The sequence below is a fragment of the Argiope bruennichi genome, chromosome X2 (genome assembly GCF_947563725.1).
Source record: "Argiope bruennichi chromosome X2, qqArgBrue1.1, whole genome shotgun sequence".
In the NCBI taxonomy this organism is placed as follows: Eukaryota; Metazoa; Arthropoda; class Arachnida; order Araneae; family Araneidae; genus Argiope; species Argiope bruennichi.
In genome coordinates, this window is record NC_079163.1 from 112,880,227 (window position 1) to 112,907,864 (window position 27,638).

Here is a 27,638-nt window from a genome sequence, read left to right on the forward strand (position 1 = left end):
TGTCATCTCGAGATCCTTTCGGTATTTTAATTAAATAACTTTGGATAAATAAAGTAGCATATGCATATAGAACCCAGCTAAGGGGACGCGGGAAAGGGAAAAATTCTAACTATTCATTTACGTTGCCTGGTGATTGGACGAAATTGGGAAACGAGCTTTCTCAATTTCATCTAGACTTTCAATGGAAAAGTGTCATTTCGATTACCATGTTCTCAGAATTCTACACATTCGTCATTTCCAAACGAAAATAATAGTATTTGATGAACAGAACTAATTAGCCATTGGCAGGTTTCGTTCAGGTCTACTGCGCATGCGTCGAGCGCAATACCATCCCCTTCTTCGAAAGCTCGGTGTTAGACGATCATTTGCCGGACAACTTTCCGGACTTTCCTGGATCCCGGAGGGAGAACTCCTGTTGTAACGCCCAGCATCGAAGAGTCAGCGCACGGCAACAAAGAAGCAGCGCACGGCAACAAAGAGTCAAGGCTACTTTGCCTGGTTGAGTTTCCCTGTATTCTCCACAAGAAGCATTGAATGTCTGCTGAGGTAAATATTAATTTTTAAAGAATATTGAATATTTTTAATTCTAAAATAATGGTTGACATGATGTTTATTATATGATTATTGTAAACAAATCGTTAAATGTCTCCTTAATGCAAGATCGAGTATTTTCCACAAGTAACCGCTTTATATCATTTTTTCAGTAATGGAATTTTAAGTCTTGTTGAAAAGTGGAAAAATTTAAGAGCTGTAAATTAAAAATTTCTCTTATTTAAAAAAAAAACCATAATAATTTATTTAAAGAATGTTAACATAGCGCTCTTGGAGAAGTCATGTTCTTCTTATATCGAATATTGTTTTGAAGTCCTTTGTTGACACCTTAGGGAATATTTTTTCCCCCTCTGATAAAATTTTCTGTAAATAATTTGGTTTTCGAATTTTGTTGTTTTTGTTTATATTTTGATTTTCTTTGATATACCAGCAGATTTTGAATTCCAGCATTTCATAAAATATCTACAGTTTTATTAAGCAATGTATAATAGGATTAATATTTTACACATATTAGGAGTATTCTTTGCAAGGCAAAGTATAAAATACATTAATAATTACTTTTTACACGAAATAAAATTAAGTTGCAATTCAAACTAAAATTCCCTTTCTTGATGCAACAAGTAGGTTCAGATTTTATTTTATTTTGTAAAAATTTTATTTCCCTTTACGTTTGAATAAAAGATTTAATGACATTCTTTATTTATTTTTTTTCAAAATAACGTTTCTATTTCTGTAAAATGAATGTCTTTTAAATAAAAGCCGTATAATGATTTTTTTTATTTTGATCTCAATAACATTTAGCATTCTATAGAAGGCCTAGTAAAAATATTTAAGCGAAATAATTCTCGCATTTCATTCTTCGCCTAAAAATAATGAAGCATTCTATAAAATGCAGACATTTCATGCACTGATATTGAAAGATATATGATGATCAAATTAAGTTACCATTTTAACATTAACTTATATTTGTTTACCCAGTGAATTTTAGTGTATTTTGCTACATTGGTGTAAAAGAAGCAAATATATTATTCGTTTTATAGCATGTTTTCGGCATTTTGTGATGAAATATTTTTCTACATTTTTTTTAATTTTTAGTTTGACTGATTTTAAAGACAAATTAAAATAAATATATTTATAAATAAACAAAAAAAATCTTAGAAATACGAAGATCATCTGATTTATTTGCTCTTTGTTTATCATGTTCCGTTTATTGATAAATATTTATAGTAAATCAATGAAAAAAAAAGATTATTGGGAAAATCTGAAATTCAATTTAAGCTAATTTTTAGAGAAGTTAATAGTAGGAAATGTTTTTTTTTGAAGTTACTATATTATAAAAAGAAATAAAATCATTCAGTAAAAAAGCATTATGGCATTAAAAACAATTTACACTTTTAGTTATGCAAGCTCCGGTATCATCTGTTGAAAAAAGTCAAAAACATTCAGTTTCTTCAGAAATGAATTAGGCTTTATTTCTTATATTTTTATATTATTCCTAATTTATACCAGCGAGATAGAAAAAATTGAATTTATTTGCCTAAATTTACATCCAATTGATTTTTATACTTTTTTTTCACTCAGAATAATATTAATGAAAGAAGAAAAAAAATGCACACGTTTCAAATGAAAAATGAAAGACAAAACAAAAGCAACTAAATTCTACTAAAATAGTTTGAATGTGCTTTAATGAAGAAATGTCCTACATATTAATTGCTATATATAAATTTAAAAATATTAACCAAATTTGCAACTTTTAATCTCCAAATATTTTTAAATGATAAAATAATTGATTTTTTTAAAATACTTTTTCGTATAAGAACTATAAAGGAAGTATTGTGATCATCGTTAAAAAAAATTCGAACACGAGATTTTTACGGAATCTTCATGTTTCAGACCTCCCCCAGTAAAAAATACATTTTTGGCATTATTTCTATCTGTGAACACAGTTACGCAAAACCTTTTGATCTAGACGGCTGAAATTTGGTATAAGCAATTAAGACCAAATTTTTTAAATTCCTTCAAGTTTCATTTCCATCCAGATGAAATTTGTCTGTTTGTCTGTTCGAGTAAAAATGAACTTGTTAACTACAAAACGCAAAGAACTAGATACACAAAATTTGGTGCACAGATTTAGCATCTAAACTATAGGTACTTATCAAATTTTGAACCAAATCTGTCAAACGGTTGACCGTCCGTCGGTCTGTACTTTCGTACACATGTAAATGCAATAACTCAATCACAATAACTTAAATCGATTCAATATGTTATCTTGTGACTATAATTATAGATTTACGTCAAATTTTTGGTGTCAATCGGCCAATAAAAAGGCTTCCAAAATATATATTTTCGTGATAGATTAAGTAAAAATACTAGATTCACGCAAAAGATTTAATGTACTATCATTCACCAACGCCATGCAAATTATTCGCAGTCTTACCCAGGGTCCTTAATTTTATGTGGAAGAAGAGGAACATGACTTTAATTGGCTAGTATGCTAGAAAGTTTCGGGGAGAACACTCCCGTTGGTTTTAATGTATTATTTATATTTCATGCAAGCAATTTGTATTTTATTGTATTATTTATATTTCATACAAGCAATTTGCATTTTATTGTATTATTTATATTTTATACAAGCAATTTGCATTTTATTGTATTATTTATATTTCATACAGACAATTTATATTTTATTGTATTATTTATATTTCATACAGGCAACTTATTTTTTTGAATTTATTCTACTAATTCTCAACTTTTTCAATGAAAATAATTTCAATTTAAAGAAAAACTAAGCGTACATATATATCTCAGGTAAAGAGATGGAAAACACAAAATCGTGTAAAATGCAAAAAGAATTCTACTAAAATATTTCGTGCATATCTTTAATGAATACATGTCCTAGATATTATTTGTTATATTTAATTTAACGGTAAATGTTTTTTTAAATTTGGATTTCATTTACGAGTTTTCAGTTTTTTGATGCAAAGCGAAATATAATAAAATAATCTTAGTGCCACTATAATTTATAATATTTTGACTGATAAATCGCTTTTGTAAATGCACTTCAAAAAAAATTATTCACTGTAAAAAAAAATGTTAAGCCTTTCTTGAAATTTACAGAAGAAAATTACTTTTTAATTAACGATTTATTTCAATTGTTTGCCATCAGCTAAATAAATATGATGCTTTTTATTTTCGAGATCACACTTCGCGAAAAAAAAAAAAACAAGAAAAATGAAGTAATAAAATAATGAAGTAATTTTATAAAATAAAAAAATCAAATAAATTCTGCTTTGATAAAGAACGTACTGACTGTTATAATTCTCATTCTAAAGGCTATATTTTAATTCTATAAGCTCTAAATTTTCTAAGCTTTTTGAAATTGTCAATAGATGTATTCCTTAGTGTATTTTCTTATATAAGAAAATATTTTGAAATGAGGATTTCAATTTCCAAAGCAAGTGATTTTCTTTTTTTATAAATGAAATTCGTAAACAACTCTAGAAAAAATACATGTAATCATTAAAATTTAAATCGATTGGTAAATCATTAAAATTTAAATCGATGGGTAAATAATAATGTTTACGAATCCCAATAAGTTTCGATACCGTAGTTATATAGTTTTTACGTTTAGCCACATAAACATCCAATTTGTTGGCATAACTTCTAAACACTGCTTTAATCTGCAGTAATATACAGTTTAAATATTTTGAAATAATTACAAAGGTTGGTTTTATCAAAGAGCTAGGAATCATGGGAGAATTTAATTTTAAATTACGAATTCATCAGCTTAAAGTATCCGAACACGTTCGGAGCACTTTTTTAGAAAACATGGTGTAGACATACTTTAATCATATTTCTGGGTTTAAGACTATTCAAAATTAGTAATAGGATGTCAATATTTAAAATAAACATTAAAACTTTTTGAAAATTGGCATTTAATAGCATAAATTTAAGCAAATTCTTTAAAAACTTCAAATTGGCTACACCAAAAACTGTTACTCTCATCCGAAAAAAATTACAATCGTATGGTTATAATCTATATTTATATAAAGATTAATGTGTGTGTTTGTGTGTGTTGGCGCTCTACAGGCCAGACCGTTTGACCTACAGCTACCAAATTTGGTACATGCGTACCTTGGAGGTCGGAAATGTGCACCTGGGGTTCTTTTTTTGAATGTTTAATTAGAATTTTAATCATTAATTAAAATCTAACTTTCCCGCCAAAAATCATTTCATTTTCCCCATCGCCAAATGGGTAAGGCTTCAGTTTTTTTGTTTTTTTTTAACGCTAATGAGGTTAGGCTTAATATTTTTCGGCCGATTATTTCAAACGATTCTGTTTATTTTCTTAAGGTTTGATGAATTTAAAATTAATTAATCGATCTTTCAGATTCATTCTGAATTACTTTTGAATTAAAATAAAACAGAATAAAGGAAATTAAAAATTTCTAATCCGCATAGCGTTACCGTAACTGGCGTTGAAAATTCACGCATGCGCATTGTGTTCTGATTGTTGACAATTATTATCAACGGATGCGGAATGGATTTAAATTATTTTTAGGTTCGTTGTATGCTTTTGTAATTAAAATGTATTTGTGTTAGTTATATATTTTTTGTATATGCTTATAGTTTTAAGTACATCGTTTTTTAAGTAGTTCTTTAAAACCTGTTTTACACCGTTTATTTTACACGATTCGTTTTATTGTCTTAGTGTTTGATGCATTTAAAATTAAACATTGTTAATTAATCGATCTGCTCATGATGAATCTGAGAGAATTTCGTTGAAAACTTCTTGAGATATTATATAAATTAACAAATATATTCTTTAGTGCCCATAAGGTTTAAATGGGTTCAGTGACTATTTTCAGTAATCAGATTATCAAAAAATGCTTTGTTTCAGTAAAAAATATTATTATATTAATTGCAGATTAATCCTTTCCACTTTAATTTAAAGCATAAATTCTACGGGAACTAACAGAAAATTAGAAAGATACATATTACGTTATGACTGAAGGCCTTTATAATATTATGAATGAATTATATGACAATCAAAATTTGAAGTTATAAAATATTTTGATGAAGAAGCTATTAAAGTAGGAATTGTATAAAATATTTAATTATTAAAATTTTAACGAGCATTAAGATTGGCGAACCGGCTGGTCGCCAAAGGCGGCTAGTATTTATATAAAGCTCAACGTGTGTGCGTGTGTGTTGGCGCTCTACAGCCCAGACCGTTTGACCTACAACTACCAAATTTGGTACATGTATACCTTGGAGGTCGGGATTGTGCATCTGGGGTCCCTTTTTTTGAATTTTTAATTAGAATTTTAATTATTAATTAAAAACTAACTTTCCCGCCAAAAAATCATTTCATTTTCCCCATCGCCAAATGAGTAAGGCTTCAGTTTTTTTTCCCGTGCTAATGAGGCTAGGCTTAATATTTTTCGGCCGATTATTTCAAACGATTCTGTTTATTTTCTTAATGTTTGATGCATTTAAAATTAAACATTGTTAATTAATCGATCTTTCAGATTCATTCTGAAGTACTTTTGAATTAAAATAAAACAGAAAAAAGGAAATTAAAAATTTCTACTCTGCATAGCGTTACCCCAACTGGCGTAGAAAGATTCGCGCATTTGCGTTACTGGCGTTGAAAATTCACGCATGCGCATTGTGTTCCGATTGTTGACAACTATTTTCAACGGAGGCGGACTTGATTTAAATTATTTTTAGGTTAGTTGAATGCTTTTGTAATCAAATTGTATTTATGTTAGTTATATAGTTTTTGTATATGCTTATAGTTTGAAGTACATCGTTTTTTAAGTAGTTTTTTTAACCTGTTTTCGACCGATTATTTTAAACTATTCTGTTTATTTTCATAGTGTTTAATGCATTTAAAATTGAACATTGTTAATTAATCACTCTGCTCATGATGAATCTGAGAAAATTTCTTTGAAAACTTCTTGAGATATTATATAAATTAAGAAATATATTCTTTATTGCCCATAAGGTTTAAATACTCAGCGACTCTATTTTCAGTATTCATATTTAAAAAAATATTTCGTTTCAGTAAAAAAAAAAAAAAAAAAAAAAAAAAAAGTTTTTATATCAATTGAACTTAAAGCATAAATTCTACGGGAGCTAACAGAAAATTAGAGAGATACATATTACGTTACGACTGTAGGCATTTATAATATTATGAGTTAATTATATGACTATCAAAATTTGAAGCTTTAAAATATTTTGATGAAAAAGCTATTAAAATAGGAGTTACATAAAACATTTAATTATTAAAATTTTAACGAGCATTAAGATTGACGAACCAGCTGGTCGCCAAAGACGGCTAGTAATAAAAATTTTAGAACCAGTCGAAGAATTTATCAGAAAATTTTTGGTAAATTTATGCCATTATTGTTCAAACAATAGACTGTAAATTAAAAATTATTCTCTCAATCTGAATTCTTTTAGTTCATTCCCTAGAAAATAGTATAAAGACAAAGTCCACCAAATTTCATAGTAATATGATAATTATATTTTGAGTTTGATTTGAAGTGAGCAAGAAATAAGAAAAAAAAATCAATTTTGAGAAAAATGCATTGAAAGTATACACTAACATGTTTTAATAATAAATTATGCGTGTACATACTAAAAATTCACTACATTTATAGGTTATACCTTCTTTCTCCTCACCATTTAATAATTTCCCTTTTTTATTCATTTCTTTTTCTGGCAATTTTTGTGTTTGGCAGTGAATGCCGCCTAGATTCTTGTATTCTGTTTTTGTCGAGCTCAGCAAATGCTCTAACTGCATTTGCCCTATTATACACTCCAATAACCTTAAGAACATTCAGAAATCCTATAAAACCTTCTTTAAAATGTATTACAGACATAAATGGCCCTAATCTGAGCGTTCGGAGCTCAACAAAGACATCTTTAGGTACAAATTTCCACAAAACACCGTTAAAACTCTCATTGACATTTTTCATTTTGCAGTGCAAAAACTGTTCTGTATTTAAAACCAAATTTGTGTTTATACAAATTTTAACATGTTGTTGGCTCTTTAAATCGGTACTTCCGGTTATTTAAATATACACGTCCGGTTTACCGATCATTACGAAAATATTAATATCTTGATTTCTAATTAAAGTAGAGATAAAAGTAAACCTGTTTTGGATAACTCAAAGACTGGTCTATCCAATAAAAGAATTTTTTTAAATATCATTTTTGGCAAAAATCGACCTTTTCAACGTGTTCGGATACCTTAAATGAAAAATATTAATAAAATTTTTCTAATATTATAGTTAAAGAAGTGCGCTAATTTGTAAACATTGAAAAATATAAAAATTTGATCCTGCTGAGTACATCATATGGAAAAAAATATATATATTAAAGACATGAGATTGCTATGCCTTCATAAAACTATACTTTAAGATTCTTCCTTTAAAACTATTTAGAATAGTTCGATAACATTATTCATGTAATTCCTTCCGAGCTTAATGAATATTGAAACGATGAGAATATTTTAATTTTGATAGATCATCTTTTTATGCCATTTATTTTGATAAAGCATCATTATTCTTCTCATTTATTTTAAAGCTTCTGTTAATATGGGCAGATGGCCCAAACTAGATCTTTCAATGGGAGTCTTTAAAATATTTATATCTAAATCTTTCAAAGTAAAATTATTTCCCTAAATTAGAGTTCCATCGTTAATTCTTCCTGGGAAGCTCCCAAAGAGGCTTTGATATGTTACAAGGTTTTAACTTCGGGACCGAATTAACAAGGCCATGGTGGCCTGGTGGTAAGGTCTCGGCTTCGGAACCAAAAGGCTTCAGATTCGAGACCCGATTCCATCGAAGAACCGCCGTGCCAGCGGGTATGGTGCACGTTAAATCCGGCGGGGCCAAACATCCTCCTGCTGGTGTTGTGCGGAAGTTTGGAAAGGAGGGTGCAAGCTCAGGTGACGTCCTCATCATCTGACCGCGGTTCAAAATTATGAGGTCCGTTCCAAAACAGTCCTAGTTTTGCTTAAAAAATAGGACGTTAATATAACTAAACTAAACAAAAATTCGTACCGAAGAATTTTATGCTCAAAGCCTATCAAAGGTCCCTTATAGACTTGATGCACGTTAAATCCTCCTCCGGGTAATGGCAGATTTTCTGCTATTGATGACGTGGATACTTCCAGAGGACGACATATTTAATCATATGTCCTTCTCAACATCTAATCAGAGCTCATAATCACGAGAGCCGTCTTGATATTTCAGTACACGACATTGATATATTTAAATCTGACAAATTAATTTTTGGTTTAGTTTAGTTTAGTTATATTAACGTCCCGTTGTATAGCAACACAAGGGCTATTTTGGGACGGACCTCGTCATTTTGAACCGCGGTCAGATGACGAGGACGACACCTGAGCTGGCACCCCCCTCTCCACACCACACCAGCGGGAGGACGTTTGGCATGACGGATTTAACGGGCAACAGACCCCCTTACACGACGGTTCTTCGGTGGAATCGGGTCTCGAACCTGAAACTCTACGGCTCACAAGCCGACACCTTACCACCAGGCCACCGCGGCCCTCAATTAACTTTTGGAATAATTTGGAAATGAATTTATCTCCTTATTTTGCAGCTTTCGTCATTAAATCATGTTGCATTTCATTATTTCTCTTCGCCGTTACGTCATACTCTGAGAGGGGGAAGATATCCGGATTTCGGTGTGTTACTGGTTTGTTAAATATTATGCGGATTTGTTGGATGGGATTCTATATTTTTCTTTGCATTCATTGAAGGGAATAAACATCGAAAAACATTTTAGATAATTACATTCAGAACGTCAGTGTTAAGAATGTAAAGAGATCTGTAATTTCATGGAGTGTTTTCGATACGTTTCTTTTTGCCCTCAGTAAATTTTGCTTTCGTTAAAAGTCTGAATATTATTTATTTGTTTGTTTAGAGCCGTTGTCTGTCCTTGATCAATTGTTATATGCATGACAGAAAAAAATATTATACCGTAAAAAAAAATTAAAAAATTATTATCCATTTATAAGCAAAATTGTGCCAAATACTGAATGATTTAACTTTCAAAGATGTATAGTTATAAGACATTTAGAACTGCAAGATGTCAAAATATGTTGTTCCGTTTCGGGAAATGCGCACTTGAACGTGTTGCTGCTTTGAGATACGTTTGATATACATAACGCGCTATTGATATGATCTCAAAATTATCTTAGTTTTGATGAAAGCGGGAGATATTGATGTTCAATCTTATCCTACAAGTTTTTTACTGGCAAAATAACGGGGAATCCCTCAAGCCAAGGGAGCACTTATTCACACTGAAAATGAATTAAGGAGCGCACGGTTGCTGTTATATTGTAAAAATGGAACTATGAATACTCTGAAGATTTAGAAGACGGGTTTGTAATACCTCAACGATATTATAATGTCCTCTTGATATAAGTGCAATGGACACCATACTTGAATGGCTGTTGGGTGGGAAATAATATTTCGACCAAAACGGAAGTCAACAGGTGAGCAATACAATTGATGTCCGGTGACAAGCATCGATCCGTGTATCGCTTGGAAATATTGAGGCATCCGCTCGATGGCCACATTGCCTCCTCACATTCATGTCCTAATTATGACAGCGAGATTCGGGGCTCCTATTCTGTAGTCTAGCAACTCAGCTGTGAATATCATCAATGATGCCCCATGGACAGAACGCTGTTAATAAAAGTTTGTTAAAGGACAATTACGTCTCCTTTGAGAGCCGAAGGAAACATAATACGTTAATACGGAAGGAGTTGAAACATCATGCATACTTGTTAAAACGTCTAAAGTTATGAATCACGAGTCAAATATAACACAATTTTGTATTTGACGAATTCAGTACTCAGACATCCTTTTCCCTGGTTCGGGTACTAAATATCACTGCAAATTTCTTTTCTAATTGCATTGTTGGAAAGTCCAACCAACAGTGGTAGCATCATTCTTAGTTTCCTCAACAATAAGCCGCAAAGATCAACCAGCAGTGAACTTGGTCGTTTGCCTTCGCACCAGATTCAGAAGTAGCAGTAAAATTCGAGCATTACAGTTTCGGCTATTCCATAACTGGTTCTTGGCGCATTTTTTTTTTTTTAATTGACTTGCAAATGAGAATATTTGCAAATCAATTAAAAGTTAAACTTCCTCAGTTTTAGAAAAGTTACTTTTGCATTGTTTATGCTTCCTCATAGAGTGACCCCCCCCCTTTTTTTTTAAGTCGATCCGTTTCAATTCTGATCATATGTGATAACAGAGTATCTGCGCTGCGTCCAAAGTTTAGGTTTCAAGTGACAGTAAAAGCATAAGTGAAGAAAGCTTATAAATATATCACAAACATGCTTAATATTTTAATGTGTTTAAATCTAGATAAAAAATGTCGAGTGCATCGTAGCAAATGTTAAGCATTCTTTTTTAATACACAGTTAAAATTAACAATGACTTAAACATTAGCAGATAAATTTTGAATAAATTATTTGCTTATTTTAAATGCATTTGATTTAGCCCGATTCAGTGATAAGAGATTCGTCGAATTTATCAAGTACATTTTTTATATGCTGTAAATATGCGATACTTTAGTTATTTTTCTTTTTAATCGGTCCTCTGATTTGATTCAGTTATTCTTACAAAAAATAATCAAAACTTACCGAGCGAATTTATAATGGCTTTTGTGTTTGCGATTTGTTTTGAAACGATAACGAGCTTTGAATGCCTTCCTGAAGACATCTTCTACTAATGCTCAAAGAAGCGTTAAAATTGTGTATTCAGTATAATGAACAATCCAATTTTTTGCTTTCATCGTGTAATTTCTAAATTTTTGTTAATTTTAAAATTAGTTTCTGAACTTTGTTTCAAGCTATGAAACAAACTAACCAATTGCCTTTAGCGACCATCTAGATCGCCAGGATTAATGCTCTCTAAAATTTTCAATTAAATATTATGTAATTTGGTCTCTCAATAGCTTCTTTAGTAAAATATTTTTTTAAGTTTCAAATTTTGGTAGTCATACAAATCATACTATGATAGAAGCCTTATGCCGTTCTGTTCATTACACTATGTATCTCTCTAATTTTCTGTCAATTCCCGTAAAATTTGAAATTTAAATTGAAGCTGAAATCATAAAACTTCGATAAATAAATTAAAAGATTTTGCTGAAACGAAACATGTGATTTAAAAATATGAGTATAGAAAGTTTGAGTCAACATTAAAATCTAATGTGTACTACTGAATATTTTTATAATTTATGCAATATCTCAAATAATTTTTAATACAAAATTTTCTGGATCATAAAATTCAACTATCGGTTTTAATTTCAAAAGAATTTAAATGAAATATTTTATTTCAGTCAATAAATGTACACCTAAAAAATTATTTGTCAAAATTTAACTTTATCCGGCGAATCGTATTCAGTATGGTATTCTTGACTGTCTAACATTTCAATATTCTGTGATCAAATATGACCGAGTTATAAAGCTTTGAATGGGTTTAATTTAGAAGAATCAACCTTGGGGAAACTCCAAACGCTGATTGGCGTATTTTCTTCAAAACTGTCTAAATTCATTTTTATAAAATGGAAATATTCAAATGTTCATAACTCAATCAGCTTTACTCGCAAAAGAGCGGAATTTTTTTAAATTTAAAATATTAGTGTTTCAAGAACATTTTATTAAATATAATTCACAGACAAGAGACTCAACATAAAAATTTAAAATTGGTAATTCATTGGAACATTTATTGACTCAAATTTTATAAAATATAATTATTTACTCCATTTAAAGCTTTTTTTTATTAAATGTATGCACCTATCACTAAAGGTTTGGAAATTAGGCGTCGGTCTCTGAATAGAGTGGATATAAAACCTGTGTATATAAAACCATGTTTTCTTTAAATAAAACTGTATTAGTAATATAGATATTTTTAAAAGTCAAAGATTTTCTTGCATTTAATTTCTTAGAAAATATCATGTTTTATATATATTTCAGTTCATATAGACACTTGCTGAAAATTACACTTTTCTATATTTAGTTTGCAGTAAGAATTAACTTAATCTTTTAATTTGAGATTTTGCCAACACGTTTATAAAAGCTAATTTTTCTAATGCAAACGTAATGTGCTCGCGCAGGTTAAAAATTTTATACTGTATGAAATAAATTGTTGGAAAATATGGTTAAAAAAATTTTTTTAAAAAAATTGATAAATAAAATAAAAATTTTATTTATATGTAAAAAAAACTGAAATCATTGAAAAGATAAATGTTTGAACTTTATGATGATGTAAAAATTATTTTTGTGTGGGAATATTTTCAAAAATTACGGCGGAAAAACGCCAACATTTCGCTTAATTGTTAATTAATTAAAATTTCAAAAATCTTACCCAGAAGGGCACATTCCCTCTTCTAAAGTATATATGAGCCAAGTTTGAGAGCTTTAGGTAATCCGTAGAACGCCAACACCCACACACATCTTCATTATAAGTAAAGATTTATAATCCATATACGGACAAATGGCCTTTTAGATATTTTGAACTAAGGAGATTAAATAAATCTGATACGTTGAAATGACCAAATTTCTGCATAGTAGTTAATTAAATTATTCAAAATTTTAATTACAACAATTATTTAAAACTTCGTAAAATTGTGTTTATTTTTTAAAAAAAAGATTCGGTGAGTTTTTTTATAAGTGACTTCTAGATTAAAATAATAGAATCAGATCAAAAATTCCCGTTACACAAACTGAAAATATTTATCAATTTCAAGCACTGATTTATTTTATGAATATGCAAAATATTACAATTTTCCCATTGATGCACAAATAACGAAAATTATTTGCTTAAACGAAAATAGTTTAAATGTCATTTAAGTTAGAACTTTTTATTCAAGGCGCGAATTCCAAGGGAAGTCTCCTACATTATATCTGCTGTTATACTGAATACATTAACGATACATATTAAGAACAAAGCATGGATAGAATCTATCTTTGTCAGCAGATAATTGGCTAGAAAGAAAAACTAAAAAGGAAAAGTACACCAGACTTTGTGTCAATATTTCATTTTCTCTACATTCGGGAGATGGGAGAAAAGGATGGAAAACTGCACCACTTTGAACAATCGAGTTTAATGGAAAAAAAGATTTAAATTCCTCAATACTTTGCATAGTTGTAATAATGAAAGGGGAAACGAATGAGAATACAGTTTAAATAGATCTACCCAGTTTCTTTAAAGCACACAAGGGCTTATTCAGGGCATTTCTAATGATTTTGAACAGCGATCAAATGACGAAGATGAAATGCGTGTCAGAGAATCTGTAGCCCTTCTCGAAATTTCAACGCCACACCACGGGGGAAAGGTTTAGCCATCGGCAGATTTAAAGTGCACTATGTCCGAGCACACGGCGAATATTTTGTAGAATCGGATCTTGAGCCTGCAACATTCCAGTCTCTAACATCATGCGAACATTATTGGTGATCTCATGACACTGCTACGAGATGATATTGCTCCCACTGAGCATTGAAAAACTTATAATGAAATGGAGAGCAGAGAGAATTGTACAAATGTATTGTGAAGGTCATTTCAGAATAATTAAAACACTTTAAAAGTTATAAATCAAAGTAGTTTAGTTATATTAACTTTTCGTTTTAAAGCAACACTAGGGCTATTTTGGGACTGACCTTTTAATTTTGAGCCACGGTCAGATGACGAGGATGATACCAGAGCTGGTGGAACACCCTCTCCAAACTTCCACACCACACCAGTGGTAGGACATTTGGCCCCGACGAATTAACGGGCACCAGACAAGTTTACATGGCTGTTCTTCGGTGGAATCGGGTTTCAAATCTGAAACCCTCCTGTTCCGAGGCCTTACCACCAGGCCTCTATAAATTAAAGTAATTAAAAAGCTGAAGTATACTTATTAGCACGTAGATAATTACCAATATTGAACGTGAATATTGCATAGTGTTACATCTCGTTATGAGCACAATATTTGGTGCGAATAATAATGTGCTTGGGAGAAAACATGTAGTAGAAAAGGAACAAGAAGTATCTTGAAATTAGGGGGGGGGGAATTATGATACCAAGTTTACATTTTAATTTTTTCCTAATAATATCAAATTTGAAACAAAGAAAATACTTCCAAATGGGAAGTTAAATAATTTAGATAAATACAATTACAGTTCTGGTTTGTTTGCTTTTTGAAAATCGCATTCTGTTAAATGAGGAGTTCAATCTAAAATTCAAATATTTCTTGGTGCACTACGGGCGTTTAACGATATTTTTGTGCTTTTAGGATTAAAGAGAAAACACTAAATATGATATGAATTGATGCATTTCAAATAGTTTCTAAAAATTAAAAAAGGAAAGTAATCGATCTCACGCCCTCATCTTTATGCACCAATGTTTAGAAATTATGTGTATTTATGTGTTTCGAATGGCAATATGTTAATAATTTTAGAACTCAACCATTCATTAATATATTAACTAATATATTAATTTAAATACTCATTTCATAAAGGTCAACAAAGGTTTAGAACATTATAGAGTACTATACAATTGAGAACTATTTTTTATACTTTTACCGTAATATTTATACTCATTATTCAGAATTATACTAAAATCTAAAAACAGTAGAAAGTAATTAAAATCAAAAGTTTTCAAGCAAGCTTTTATTAACATAGAAAAAATTTTAGATGATATCTATCGAAAAATAAACAAAAGTATGAAGAAATTTAGATTCAATGAATATCATTGAATCTAAATTATCACTGGGGATTCATTAAAAGTTAAAATATATATGTAAATAGAATTGTAATTCCAATTGACTTAGAGCATTTCTATTAGCTCCTTTTTTTATTACTCCTTTTACTTTTATGATTTTTTTTCAAAAGGAAAACTACTTTTCTTTCCCTTTTCAATGAATTTTTTTTAATTGTTTTATATTTATCATTATCTCATTAGTTTAATCTACAACTTGTTCAAATAATTAAAAACATTTCATTAACTTTAATGCCAGTGTTCGCTGTCACAATAAAATGCTTAAACTGATCAATAAGTACTTTGCGATAAAATCGAAAAAAAAAAAAAAAAAACTGAAAATTTTATATCTTCCCATTCAATAAAATAACATATTGTCATTAATTGAAATCAAATTATCAAGAACATTTGGAAAAAATCGGTGAAAAAATTTATAAGAAAGATTGCATACGAAATTGCGTATAAAGATTGCATCGGTACTGTCGGTTGCAATCGAATTTGGAAAGAAAATGTACTGAAAGAGAATTCATATCTTAAAATCCAGAGACAAAATTCAGTTTTACCTAAAATTATTTCGTTATTTTTTATTATTTTTGCGGGGTTATTTTTTGTACAGGGTTTGCAAAATTATTTTGAGATGAAGTACATTCGTAAGAATTACCTACAGGACATCCGGTAATCAATTTGCAGAATTTATCTTTCAATTACATTTTATCCAGCATTTTCTTGTTACATATGATGCAATCTTTATTATTTTTTTATTTCAGTATGACTGTAAAATAACTTTTCTTGATTGGAGGTATTTGTAACGAAAAACTAATGAATGAATTGAAACCAGTTCTCATATATAGACATACATGAAAAAACATGTTGAGATGATTTCTCAAAAATAAATAAAATACCAATAGTCACTGATAGGAGAGATATTAATGTTGCTGTCACGGATATACTAAAAAATTTGCACAATCTAGTTAAATTAAAGCATTTCCTAAGCATGCGTCATAACAGCACTAATCATTCCTTTTTTTTAAAAAAAAAAATCTTAACGTACCGAGTGCAAGATTTCAACTACAAAAACGCACAGCTAGAAGTTTTAGACTAAACAGCCTTATTTACATTATTTACAAATTATTTTTATGCAATTCCTATAACAAGTTTCACGATATCCAAAGATAAATTTTAAAAGGGGATAACCAGCCAAAAAAATTTTTTTCGGCTCAAACCGTTTCACCCTCTCTGATCCAATGCCTTCTCAAAATTTTCCGAATTATTATTTTTTGGTTATTTGTAAGGTAAGCTGCTAAGTTATGTATTTATTTGGTGTGGGGGGTATAACGACTATAAGTAATATTGATTATTTGGAAGGTAAGTTACTACGTATTTATTTGGTCTGTAGAATACAACGGCTCTAAGTAAAATCGGTTATTTTCTAGGCAAGTTTCTACATTATACATTTCTTTGATCTGTATGATATAACGGTTATAAAAAAGATTAAATTTTCATTTTTGGATTTTTTCTTGGGAAACAGGATAATGTTCTCATTTATGTAATATAATTTTTATAATAGAGTATTTAGGAACAGGCTTTTGTATTAATGAAGACTTTTATTTTCCATGGATTTGGAATATTTTATATGGCAGTAATTAATATTAAATCTATGAACGCGATAGCACCCTCCCCCCCCCAGAATACTGGTCTTTCTTTTTATTTCAAATTAACAACCAGTATGTATAAAGAATATGTGTACATGATGTACACACATCTTAAGTTTCATGAATTAAAGTTACTTGTTAACAACTGTTGTTTGATTCTGTTTGACATCAAGTAGAGAAGAAAACAAAACTCACGTCGAGATAAAGGAAAAAAATATGATGCTGAAAGAAGAATCTGAAAATGATGAATTTGATTCATTTCAACAAGACACAGGGCTTGTGGAAATTAGCATTTCGAATTATTCGTGGTTGATTTTTAACAAATATGTATCATTTTGACTGATTATGTTGACTCGTTATTCGTACATCTGAGAAATTGATTTTGTACTAATTTGATTAAACCAAAAAATGTTTGATGGCCAATAATCTAAGAATCAGATGACAGAACTTATTAAACAGAACGTTCTACAGAGTATATTACTTAGATAAACTGTTTAAAACAACGTAAATGATATTGGTTGTTATCTGTTTCTAGCAACCATTAGCACTCTTCTGTTTCGAGAAATTAATTTCTCATGCTTCCGCACAAGGGGTCTAAAATCAAATTCCCTCCATTTTTAACAACATCCATTCCTTCTCACTTGAACTCAGAAATGAAAGCAAACAGTGCGCTTGGTTTTTAAACCCTTGTATTCAAAGCATGCATCGGAGCTAGTTGGTAGAATTGAACAAAAAATTGTTGACGATCATCGGTATTTCCAAGAAAAGAGGAGATTAGAATATTATTACTGTGAAATGTAAAATAATCTGCTTGATGTGTAAAATTCCCATTAGTGTGCCATTAAATATCATTATGAAGTCAAATCTTAATAGATGCAAAGGAAATAAGTCTAAAGAGGATAATAAGATCAATAGAAAGATGGGAGTATGCGCATAAATGTGAAGGCCGGTGCATGCCTGCATCTTTTGAAAGCTTATAGCTACACTCGAAACTTTTTGCCAAAGGCAATTTCTGCAAAAATTGTCTAATAATAGCTGCAGAAATGATTCTGGAAATGTAAAAGCTTTTCGAATAATCTCTTCATTTCCGTAATGGTATTTGGATAGGATAATTGATCCGACCGGCCATTTAAAGTAATTAGATCAAAACAAAACCATTTACATATTTTCGAAACTTTCTCTGTTGCCGGTGAAGAGAGCACAAACATTAAGGACTTAATTCAGAGAACTGTCTGTCTTCATGTTGGTGATACGAATTAAACGAGGCCTTTTTAGAAATTATTGAAATTAGTACCGATGCATAATATCATTAAAGGATAAAATATATTCAATTATGTTTATGAACTTAGTATCTTTGTAAACATAGTATCTTTCAAATGACTTTTTTTATAACAAATGTTTCCCTTCAAAGATAGAAAAGATACAATCTCATTATTGCGAAATAAACTTTTTTCAATGAACTCAAAATCCCATCCATTAAGTATTAAAAAGGAAACATTAAGAAGAATTATGTACAAAGATAATAAAAATAGAAAATTGAAATCCTTTTAATATTTTCCTTTTAAAATCAGTTACAGTTCTCTGCTTTCTTAAGAAAGCTGTTTAGTTTCTTTTTAACTATCAAAGTACATCTGTTCCTCCTTAAGCGATTCAACGACTTGGGAGAAAAATTATGTCAGTTGTTAAAGAGACCAAAAATTCGCTCAATTTTTAATGACCGAAAATCGAGTCATCAGCGCGCAGCCTTTCTTCATGCTGATGATGCGAATTAAAAAAAAAAGTTTTTTTAGGAATTATTGAAATTAGTACCGATGCATAATATCATGGTTATAATCGATGGTAATATTATAATTGCAAGAATTATCCTTCATGATTAATTTAACAAAATACTTATTCAATTTTAAATTAAAACAGGAAAAAGAATAGATAATTACAAAAAAAAATTTACCAAAACATTCAAATAAGCAAATTCTCTAGAAAAAGCAGTTTAAAATTGAACCTGGACTTACAGATACTTACCGATAAGTAATATACATATCGGTAAAGGCACTTAGATATGTACTATTTAAGTTTGGGGAAAACTATATCGTATCAAAACCCCGCCAAAAAATTTTAACCCTTAGAAATGAATTTCAGACAAGCCTAAATTTTCCATTACTGGTAGAATTTTTTTTCTCTCCTATTTTCTTCATACATATAGAAACAGCACCTAACTATATGCAAACAAAAGTAATCACGATCCAATGCTGTTTAGATCTGAAGGCAAAATTCAGTGAATTTGGAGCGAATAGCGTCTTTAAATCCATCCCAAATTCACTAGATTTTACAAATTTATCTGCCAGGTATGAAAAACATTTGAAAATTGTCATGTGAAATTGCTTCCATGTTTGGAAGTACATATCTATGCAAGCAATTATTTTCACCAATTGAAGGAAAGAAAGCTCCTTTCAGGTCGATTACTGACATTTACATTGAACCAGTTTTGAAAGTACGCATTACGAAGAAAATATCCTCCAAGGCAGAGAAGAGATGCCTAACGGTAGGAAAAAGGTTTAGAAATTTTACCTTCAACCTAAACTCTGTTTTTAAAAACAAACTTAGCCTTTCTATAAAAAAGCAATTTTAGGGGGGGGGGAGGAGGTTACATGTTTAAATATTCTTTATTTGGTCCGTGTTGCAATTTGAATTCAAAGCCCTCTGGTCTAAATTTATTAAAAGCTTTGTAGAATGAACATTGACTGACTCATGACCGACCCATTTATTTCACTTCCAAATTAGATGGCATCTTATTTAGGACGTTTATTGTTATTTTGATTCTTATAATATAAGGGGAATTTGAGATATTGAAACATTTCCAAGTTGTTTTTTGCATTTTAAATTAATTAATACTTTCACTTAATTAAATTAAAAATCCAATAATCCAATGCGTGTATCATTGTAAGCGAAGGAATCAAGTATTAGAGATGGAGGAGATGCCGGTAAATATTTAATATTTTTTCCAAAAAATAATCATTTGATTTTGTAGTTCAAATTTAAATCATTTTGTTACTTTAATTAAAAAAAAAACTAGAGTAAAAAAAAATTATTATTTTTAAAAATTTTCAGTTTTTATTTCATTAATTTTACCGAATCCTTGATTCATTTTAGAACACGCTCTATTTTTAATTAATATTTTTTATCTAAGCAATACAAATACTACCAAATCAAAATGATCAACTAATCTTCTAAAAAAATACCCAACATGCTGTTATTTTCTGTTCGGTATTTTTATTCTTACTTTAATGCAGGTTAAGAAAAGTAACTGCTGTATATTTTTTTATTCATTTCTTTTTCCTAGTTAAACTTTATATACTTTCAAGTCTTTCACTAATATTATCAATATAAAAATAATTTTATGCTAGCGAGTAAAGGAATCACTATCCCGTGAAAATTTTAAGCTCGTTAAGAGAGACGTTATTTTGAACGTTGTTTTGAATCGACCAAGCGACGAGGATGACATCCAAGCTACAGTTTCAATCACTGAACTTCCATAACAAAATATAGCATCAAACTGTTTGACTGTCAACTAAGGGCTCAAAATCTACCAACAAGACGGATTTTCAATAAACTCGGGATGAATCCACAACAATACTCCCATTTCAAGTCACTATTACTAAGTCACCGCAGCAGTTGGTAGACAGGTCATCTGATTTTAATAAAACTACATTCAGGAAAATATTTCCCTATAATTTAAATAATTCTATAAATTTAAATGTCGAAATAAAATATTAATATCCATTAAAAAATTCTGAAAATTCTTTTATGGACTATTTTTATTTGGTATCAAGTTTTATTTCATAAAATATTTATATCTAATAAACTGGTCTGCATTTATTCTGTATCTTTAAACGCTGATTTATTACACGTTTGTAAAGATGGAGTTTTGCAATCAATGTGTTAGAGGCTTGAAATTTCGTACATTTGCTTATTGTCGATGACAATACAGTATTTTATATTTTTGATTATCGAATACAAATAATTCTACATTTAGTATTGTACTAAAATCAAGTTTAAAAAAAACTACTTGGGGCTAATTTTTTCATCTAATGCTATACCTTAAAACTTGTGTCACAAATTTCATCTAAGGTCAAACATCTTTTCGTGGATTCTCGATGCAGCAACATATGAAATATTTTTCAAATACTTTAAAATTAAATATCTCCTTAGTTGCTGGGCTTGCAACAAGGTATTTATTTAAAGATGCTTAACGTTTTCTGGGTATAGACTATTTACAAGAATACAGACTTTTATAATTAGAGTTTCTGTCTACTTTGAAGTACTTTCAGAAAGGATTTAGTTTGAACTTTCTAATAGAAGAATGGATTTTAAGAAAAGGTTTAACTAGTTACTATTTCGACATCTTCGGAAAATGCGTATATAAATTATCATAAACATATATATGTATTATATATATAATTATTTATTATTTATAAATATAATTATTGCGCAATTATTACATAAATAAAATAATTGTCAGAGAATAAACTCGTCATAATGCAAAATGTTGTACTTTTTCAATGATGAGTATATTCGTCAAAAACAGTTAACTGGTTAAACAGGTATAATTAGCATGAAAAATAATATGACAAAATGATGGAAAAAAAATCTCCCTTATGCATTTTATTCATCTTAATTCAAAATTATAATTTGTGACCAAAAAATCCTTTGATATTTAATGAAGTATTTTGTTTCAATTACGGAAAAAAATATCTAGAAGTATCACTCCGCTCGCTTTACAGTTTTAAAATTTTATGCATTTGTATGCTTTCTGTTGGTAGGAATTTTCCAGAAGATGCATAAGGAATTGTGTATAGTAACCAAAATTTAACTACCACAGTCTATGAATATACTTCAAAACTGAATTTAATATTCAGAATCAATTTTATGCTACCCAAAATCCATACTTCAGATCGTAACCTTTCTGGGAAATAAATGAAACATCACTTGTAATAATGCATTAAAAAATCCACTAAAAACAAAGACTTATATTGCACAATATTTTACAATGTTGTATAACTTGACTCGCTTTTTGGGTATGTTTCTGTAATTTTATTTAGTACCTTCACTTATACCACATTCGTTCACTTCGTGATAACTCCGAGAGGCAATCAGCGAGTCTTTGAATTCTTGAAAGAAACGTTTTTTCAATTGGTGTACCCAAGAAAAATTTCTTTTCGCTTCTTCGGTGGCTATTTTTATAATAACAAACTATTTTCTGACTAAACCCTTTCTTTAAACTGAGATGGATGAGCGTTTACAGACAATTATTTTGGTATTATCATGTACAATCACTACCAAGAAAGGATTAAGCTTTTTAGAAGTCCTTAAGCAATGTACCTTCCGACTCCCTCTTTTTTCCTTGCAAAGTTCTAAAAACCAGTTATTTTTTTATTGATTCCTTTTTAACATCTATATAAATAGTTTTTAAGTAGTGAATATGAAGAAAAATTGAAATAAAAACTAACTTAACTGTGAGTGATCTATAAGAGATTTGGTTTCAATATCTCGAGTATTAAATTAATCTCAAGTAATTTTAAACAAACCTATTAAAAAATATTGTAGCTTTTCAATACATTTTAAATGCTCAAACACAAAGTATACCTGAGCTGTTTATATATGAGTCAGTCAACCAAATACAAAAAATAAAATAAATAAAACCCGAACCATACTAATCTATAAGCGACCTTGAAAATATGGAAAAAAACATAATGTCCCTACATTTAAATGATATTTAATTTTAAGATGAATATGTTTGAATGTATAATCCTTAAAAATCAGATGAAAGCATGAATTAGATAATCCTTAAAACGTCACAAAAAAAAAAATCGACTCTCTAGACCATCCAAATTTGCCGAGCCCCTTGATAGTTGCCTACATTGCTTATTTGATAATCCGCCGCTCGTCACCACATATCTTCTTTCCATTCTCGTCTGTTGATCTTTATTACAGACTTTAATTTAAACTACTTCTGTTTTAAGATACAAAGGTTTTATTTATTAATTTTTAAGAAGCATTCATGAGATTTTTAAAAATATTTTTACAGGTTTTACATCCATTTTTTTTTTTCAGTTTGAATGTACAGCTCCCAAACGAAAAAAAAACTTATGTTAATAAATCTAAGTTAATAAACAGTTTATTTAATATTAATCGCATTTGATTACTTAGAAATTGTAGTTTTTGTAACATTTTTTTATAAAAAACTGGGTCATAATTTTTAATTAAAACTTATTATAATCTACCTTTGAAGTATGAATAACATTTCCAATTATGAAACGGCTAATCAACGTTTTGACATCAATGAAATAATCTTTATATTATATATATATATATATATATATATATATATATTATATATATATATATATATATATATATATATATATATATATATATATATATATATATATATATATATAAAGATTATGATGAAGTTTTTTTTTAAATGTATCCTTTATTTTTAGACGCTTTAGCTCATTGTAATTTTCATAGAAATAGATTAAATATCGAAATTCGTAAGAAAAGAAAGTTTGTATGGTCTCTTTATGCCCTTTATATGAGAAATAAATGGCTTATATGCAAGGAAAGAAGAATTATGGAACCCTTTAATACAAACAAATTAAAATAGAAACAATTCTTTAAGTTATGATTACTTTGTACTATTTAGCATCCATACTTTTATTATAATAATCTAGACTCTTTAAATGTATTGTTTATAGCTGTTGTGAGATCCTACATTAGCTCATAAGCCACTTTAAGCAAAGCATACTATTAAAAAATAATTTTTCCCAGCTCATACGAGCAGGCAGACAAGCTGAACATTACGGGATTTCGGACGAATCTATTATGACAAATTAAGATATCTTAACATAGTCGTAATTATTAAAAACCTTTCCGCGGCTTACTCTCCGTTTCGCCCTTTTCCCCTTCTCTGCAAATGCACTCGCCTATCTGAGATCAAAAGTCAGTTTTCAACTCGTTAAAGAGGGGGGAGGGGATACTAAACTGCGCAACATCCTTATACAGAAATGTTTTCATTTGGGTTTTTTTTTTCCCCCATAACAGATACTCATAAATGTGTTAGTCTTTTACAAAAGTTAACATACTAATTTCCTATTACATGAATTAAGCCCCATCCTTAGTTGAGAGTCACTGCTCTAACTTTTACAGAGGACTCGCTTTTTCTTGAGAAGAATCTAAACATTATACATAAAACTAAAGCTAACAAACACACGATTAATATTCTGTTTTAAGAAGGATTTATACGAGAGAGTATAAATTAGAGAATCATGCAAAGTTCGAACAGTAAAGTTATAATTCTGTTAGAAAAATTAATATTAAAAAGTTTATTGAGCTCGTTCTAGAAATATTTAGTCTGATTTCCTTGTGAAGTCATAAAATATATAATCGTTAACTGATATGGGTTTCTAGCATATTTAAATATATATGAAAAAATTTGCGATTTCACTGGATGATCCATACATTGTTCCTTATTAAAAAGCTAAATTCTGCTTGTACTTCACTATTCTAATTTTGATTCAGACTTTGAAACTATAGATCTCAATACGTTATTTGATTTACGGCTTTAGTTACATATATACATGTAAGCATGAAAATTTAACATGACGGACGAAGTGTAAAGCAAATACATTTATAATGTATGCATTTTTCCTGAATACTTTACCCATTCATTTTATCAAAGTTCAGATTAAATGGAAATTTAATTATAAAATAAATATTTGCGAGAGTTATTATTCCATAAATACAGGATGACTACTAGAAGACTGAATGACATGAAAAACATTGACTTATAAAAAAAATTTTAAAAACATGTTTGTAAAACTTTTTTTTATTGTATTTTAAAGAGAATTAAAGATGTTAAAATTATTAAAAACATTCAAAAATAAGATGTTGAAATTATTAAAAATGTTAAAAACCAAGTTATTAAAAATAATTCTAAAAAGTTTAATCTTTGAAAATTATTAAAACTAATAGCAGTTATTAGAAATGCTTAAACATTATTAAAATTATAAAAATAAAATTATTAAAAATGTTGGCAATATTTTCTGAGTTTTAATAATAGATCTTTCTCTAGATTAGAAAAACTTAACCATTTTAATTTCCAAAGGATATTCTACAAGCTACTAAAATGGAAAGAAACGTGATGGAAAACGCACAAATTAAGATTTTTTCAAACCCATCAGTTTTCTAGAAGCTATCTTATATTTGCAAAGGTAATAGTAATCGCAACATTCCCTTTAGATTAACAAGATGAAAGTTATTCTATTTTCCCTATTCTAATACATTAGCTAATAAATATTCATTTGCGCCATGCAGAGGGACTGATTAACCATTAACTCTTGTAGAAGATCTTAGCTATCGTGTGCTGTGATTAGAATTGCTGCGTTTTCATTTCCATTGAAACAGGATTCCAGGCTCTGATTTCTGATTTTAACTGACTTGAATTCAACCGATTTTAGGGTAAGGCACTTGTTTTCCACCTCTAACACGGCTTCTCAGTACCATCGCACTTTCATGTCTTGAGACATCTTCATGTTACGACTGCACCAGTTAATGCTGCTATTTGAGACTGAGAACATTAAAAGTCGTACGCAGCAATGGGCCCATGTGGCCAAACTTATTTTGTATAATTTATATGATTGTAGCATTTGTGAATGCATTGCCTATTTTAACCCTTTCTAAGGCCGTGGGAAGTATGCTTCCCACCAAATTTATCAATCTTTGTATGAAATTATGTAGGTTGGCCTAAGTTCTGACAGATTTTTTTTAGTAAGTCAAACTTAGATGCTTCAGTTCTTTATCTCAGACAAAATGATGCGTCTTGGTTTGTTACTTAATTATTAATTAACCAAATTAATTAATCAAATTAAATGTATCTAATAAGCTAAATGAATCCCTTTTCTTATTCTAATTTCAAGCCTAAAAATATTTTAACATAATATGACTAGAAAAAAATGTCCCTTTAAAGGGTTAAGAATGGTAATATTTTTTGTTATGATGCTTAATAATACGTCCTAAAAATAGGCTGGCATAATTTTTCATTCACTTGTTATGCCTTTATAGTCGAAAAAAGATCTCACGAACCTAGATTTGTTTATTGCGAATCAAAATGAAAGAAAATAATGCTTTAATTATAGCAAGAGACAGTTCAAATTTTTTAAAAAAATTATTACGATATAAAAATTAAGGATTATAAAGTTGACCATTCTGGGGAAAACTATTCGATATATGTTTACATCCAACGAAATAGTCCTGAATTTATGGTCCAGATAAACAAGTCTTAGCCGTTAATTTGGTTTGGTTATATTAACGTCCCGTTTGAGCAACAGTAGGGTTATTTTGGGACGGACGTAATATTGAACTGCGGTCAGATGACGAGGACGACATCTGAGCTGGCACCCCCTCTTCACACCACACCAGCGGGAGGACGTTTCGTCATGACGGATTTAACGTGCAACAGACCCCCCCCCCTTACACGACGGTTCTTCGGTGGAATCGGGTCAAGAACCTGAAACCCTCCGGTTCCGAAGCAGAGACCTTACCACCAGGCCACCGCGGCCCCATTTTTAGCCGTTAAAGTGCAGATAATTGTTTCATTTATAATATTACCTAGTTAATCATCAGATTACCTGAATAATTTGTATATTACCTACTATTCACTCATTGCTGGAAAAAAATACATTTGTTTCAACACAAACAAGTCTTTATGCAGATAAATGAATACAGTAATAATCCGGTTCAACAGTATTATGATACAAAAAAAATCAGTCGTGATAGATACCACTAGCTGAAAAATACGCTGTCCCTTATTTCCTTAAATTGTAAGTAATTTCGTAAATTGCAAGTAATTTCTTATAATATTCAACAGGCAGTAAGTAAAATGTTATGCCAACCATGAAAACATAACATTTATTTAGTAATTTATTTGCTGTAATAAGCAGCAGATAATTAAAAAGTGCCGATAACTATTGAAATATGTTACATATTTATTAACATTACTATTTACCAAATGTTGGATGTTAACGATTTAAAATACATTTAAATGCACATTAACACGATAAAGTGCTAAAACTTCTTATCTTTAGGCAATTTAATGGATCAAATTAACTTCTTCGATAATTACGGATTGCGCACTATTGTAGTAATATAAATTCAATATGAAACTCAATCACACATTAAATTTTGATGAAAAAATTTGAGATCAGGTTTATTTTTATTATTTTCTTTGCAACAACCAAAAAATATGAAAGAAAAAGCTTTTTGGAAACGACTCGAACCTGTAGATTGTTTAACCCGATCGTATTCAGAATCAGTATCTGAAGTTTAAAAATTCAAGACAAAATATCATGCTTACAGTAGTGAAGCTACTCCCCCATCTTAAAGACCATTTTTCGTCCTCAGAGGATATTAATTTCCCATCTAATAATGCTAACTAATAGCTCTTCGTTAATTAAGTAGAGTTCATCTCACTTTTCAAATTAGTAGCCTCCAGAATTTGCAAGTTTTCCCGTTTCAAGGACAGAAATCTCCAAGCTCTTGTTTATGTATATTGACTATAATGGTAATAGTAATAAAAATTGAGCAG

At 29.6% G+C, this 27,638-nt stretch overlaps 1 protein-coding gene across 1 annotated transcript in view; it reads left to right on the top strand.

Moving 5' to 3' along the window:
• Window positions 1-289: 289 nt before the first annotated feature.
• LOC129960416 (neuropeptide F receptor-like) overlaps window positions 290-27,638 on the top strand; it is a 32,375-nt gene continuing 5,026 nt past the window's right edge. The window contains exon 1 of the mRNA XM_056073839.1: window positions 290-546. Coding sequence (XP_055929814.1) covers window positions 535-546 — 12 coding nt within the window. The 5' untranslated portion in view covers window positions 290-534. The remainder of the gene's footprint in view (window positions 547-27,638) is intronic.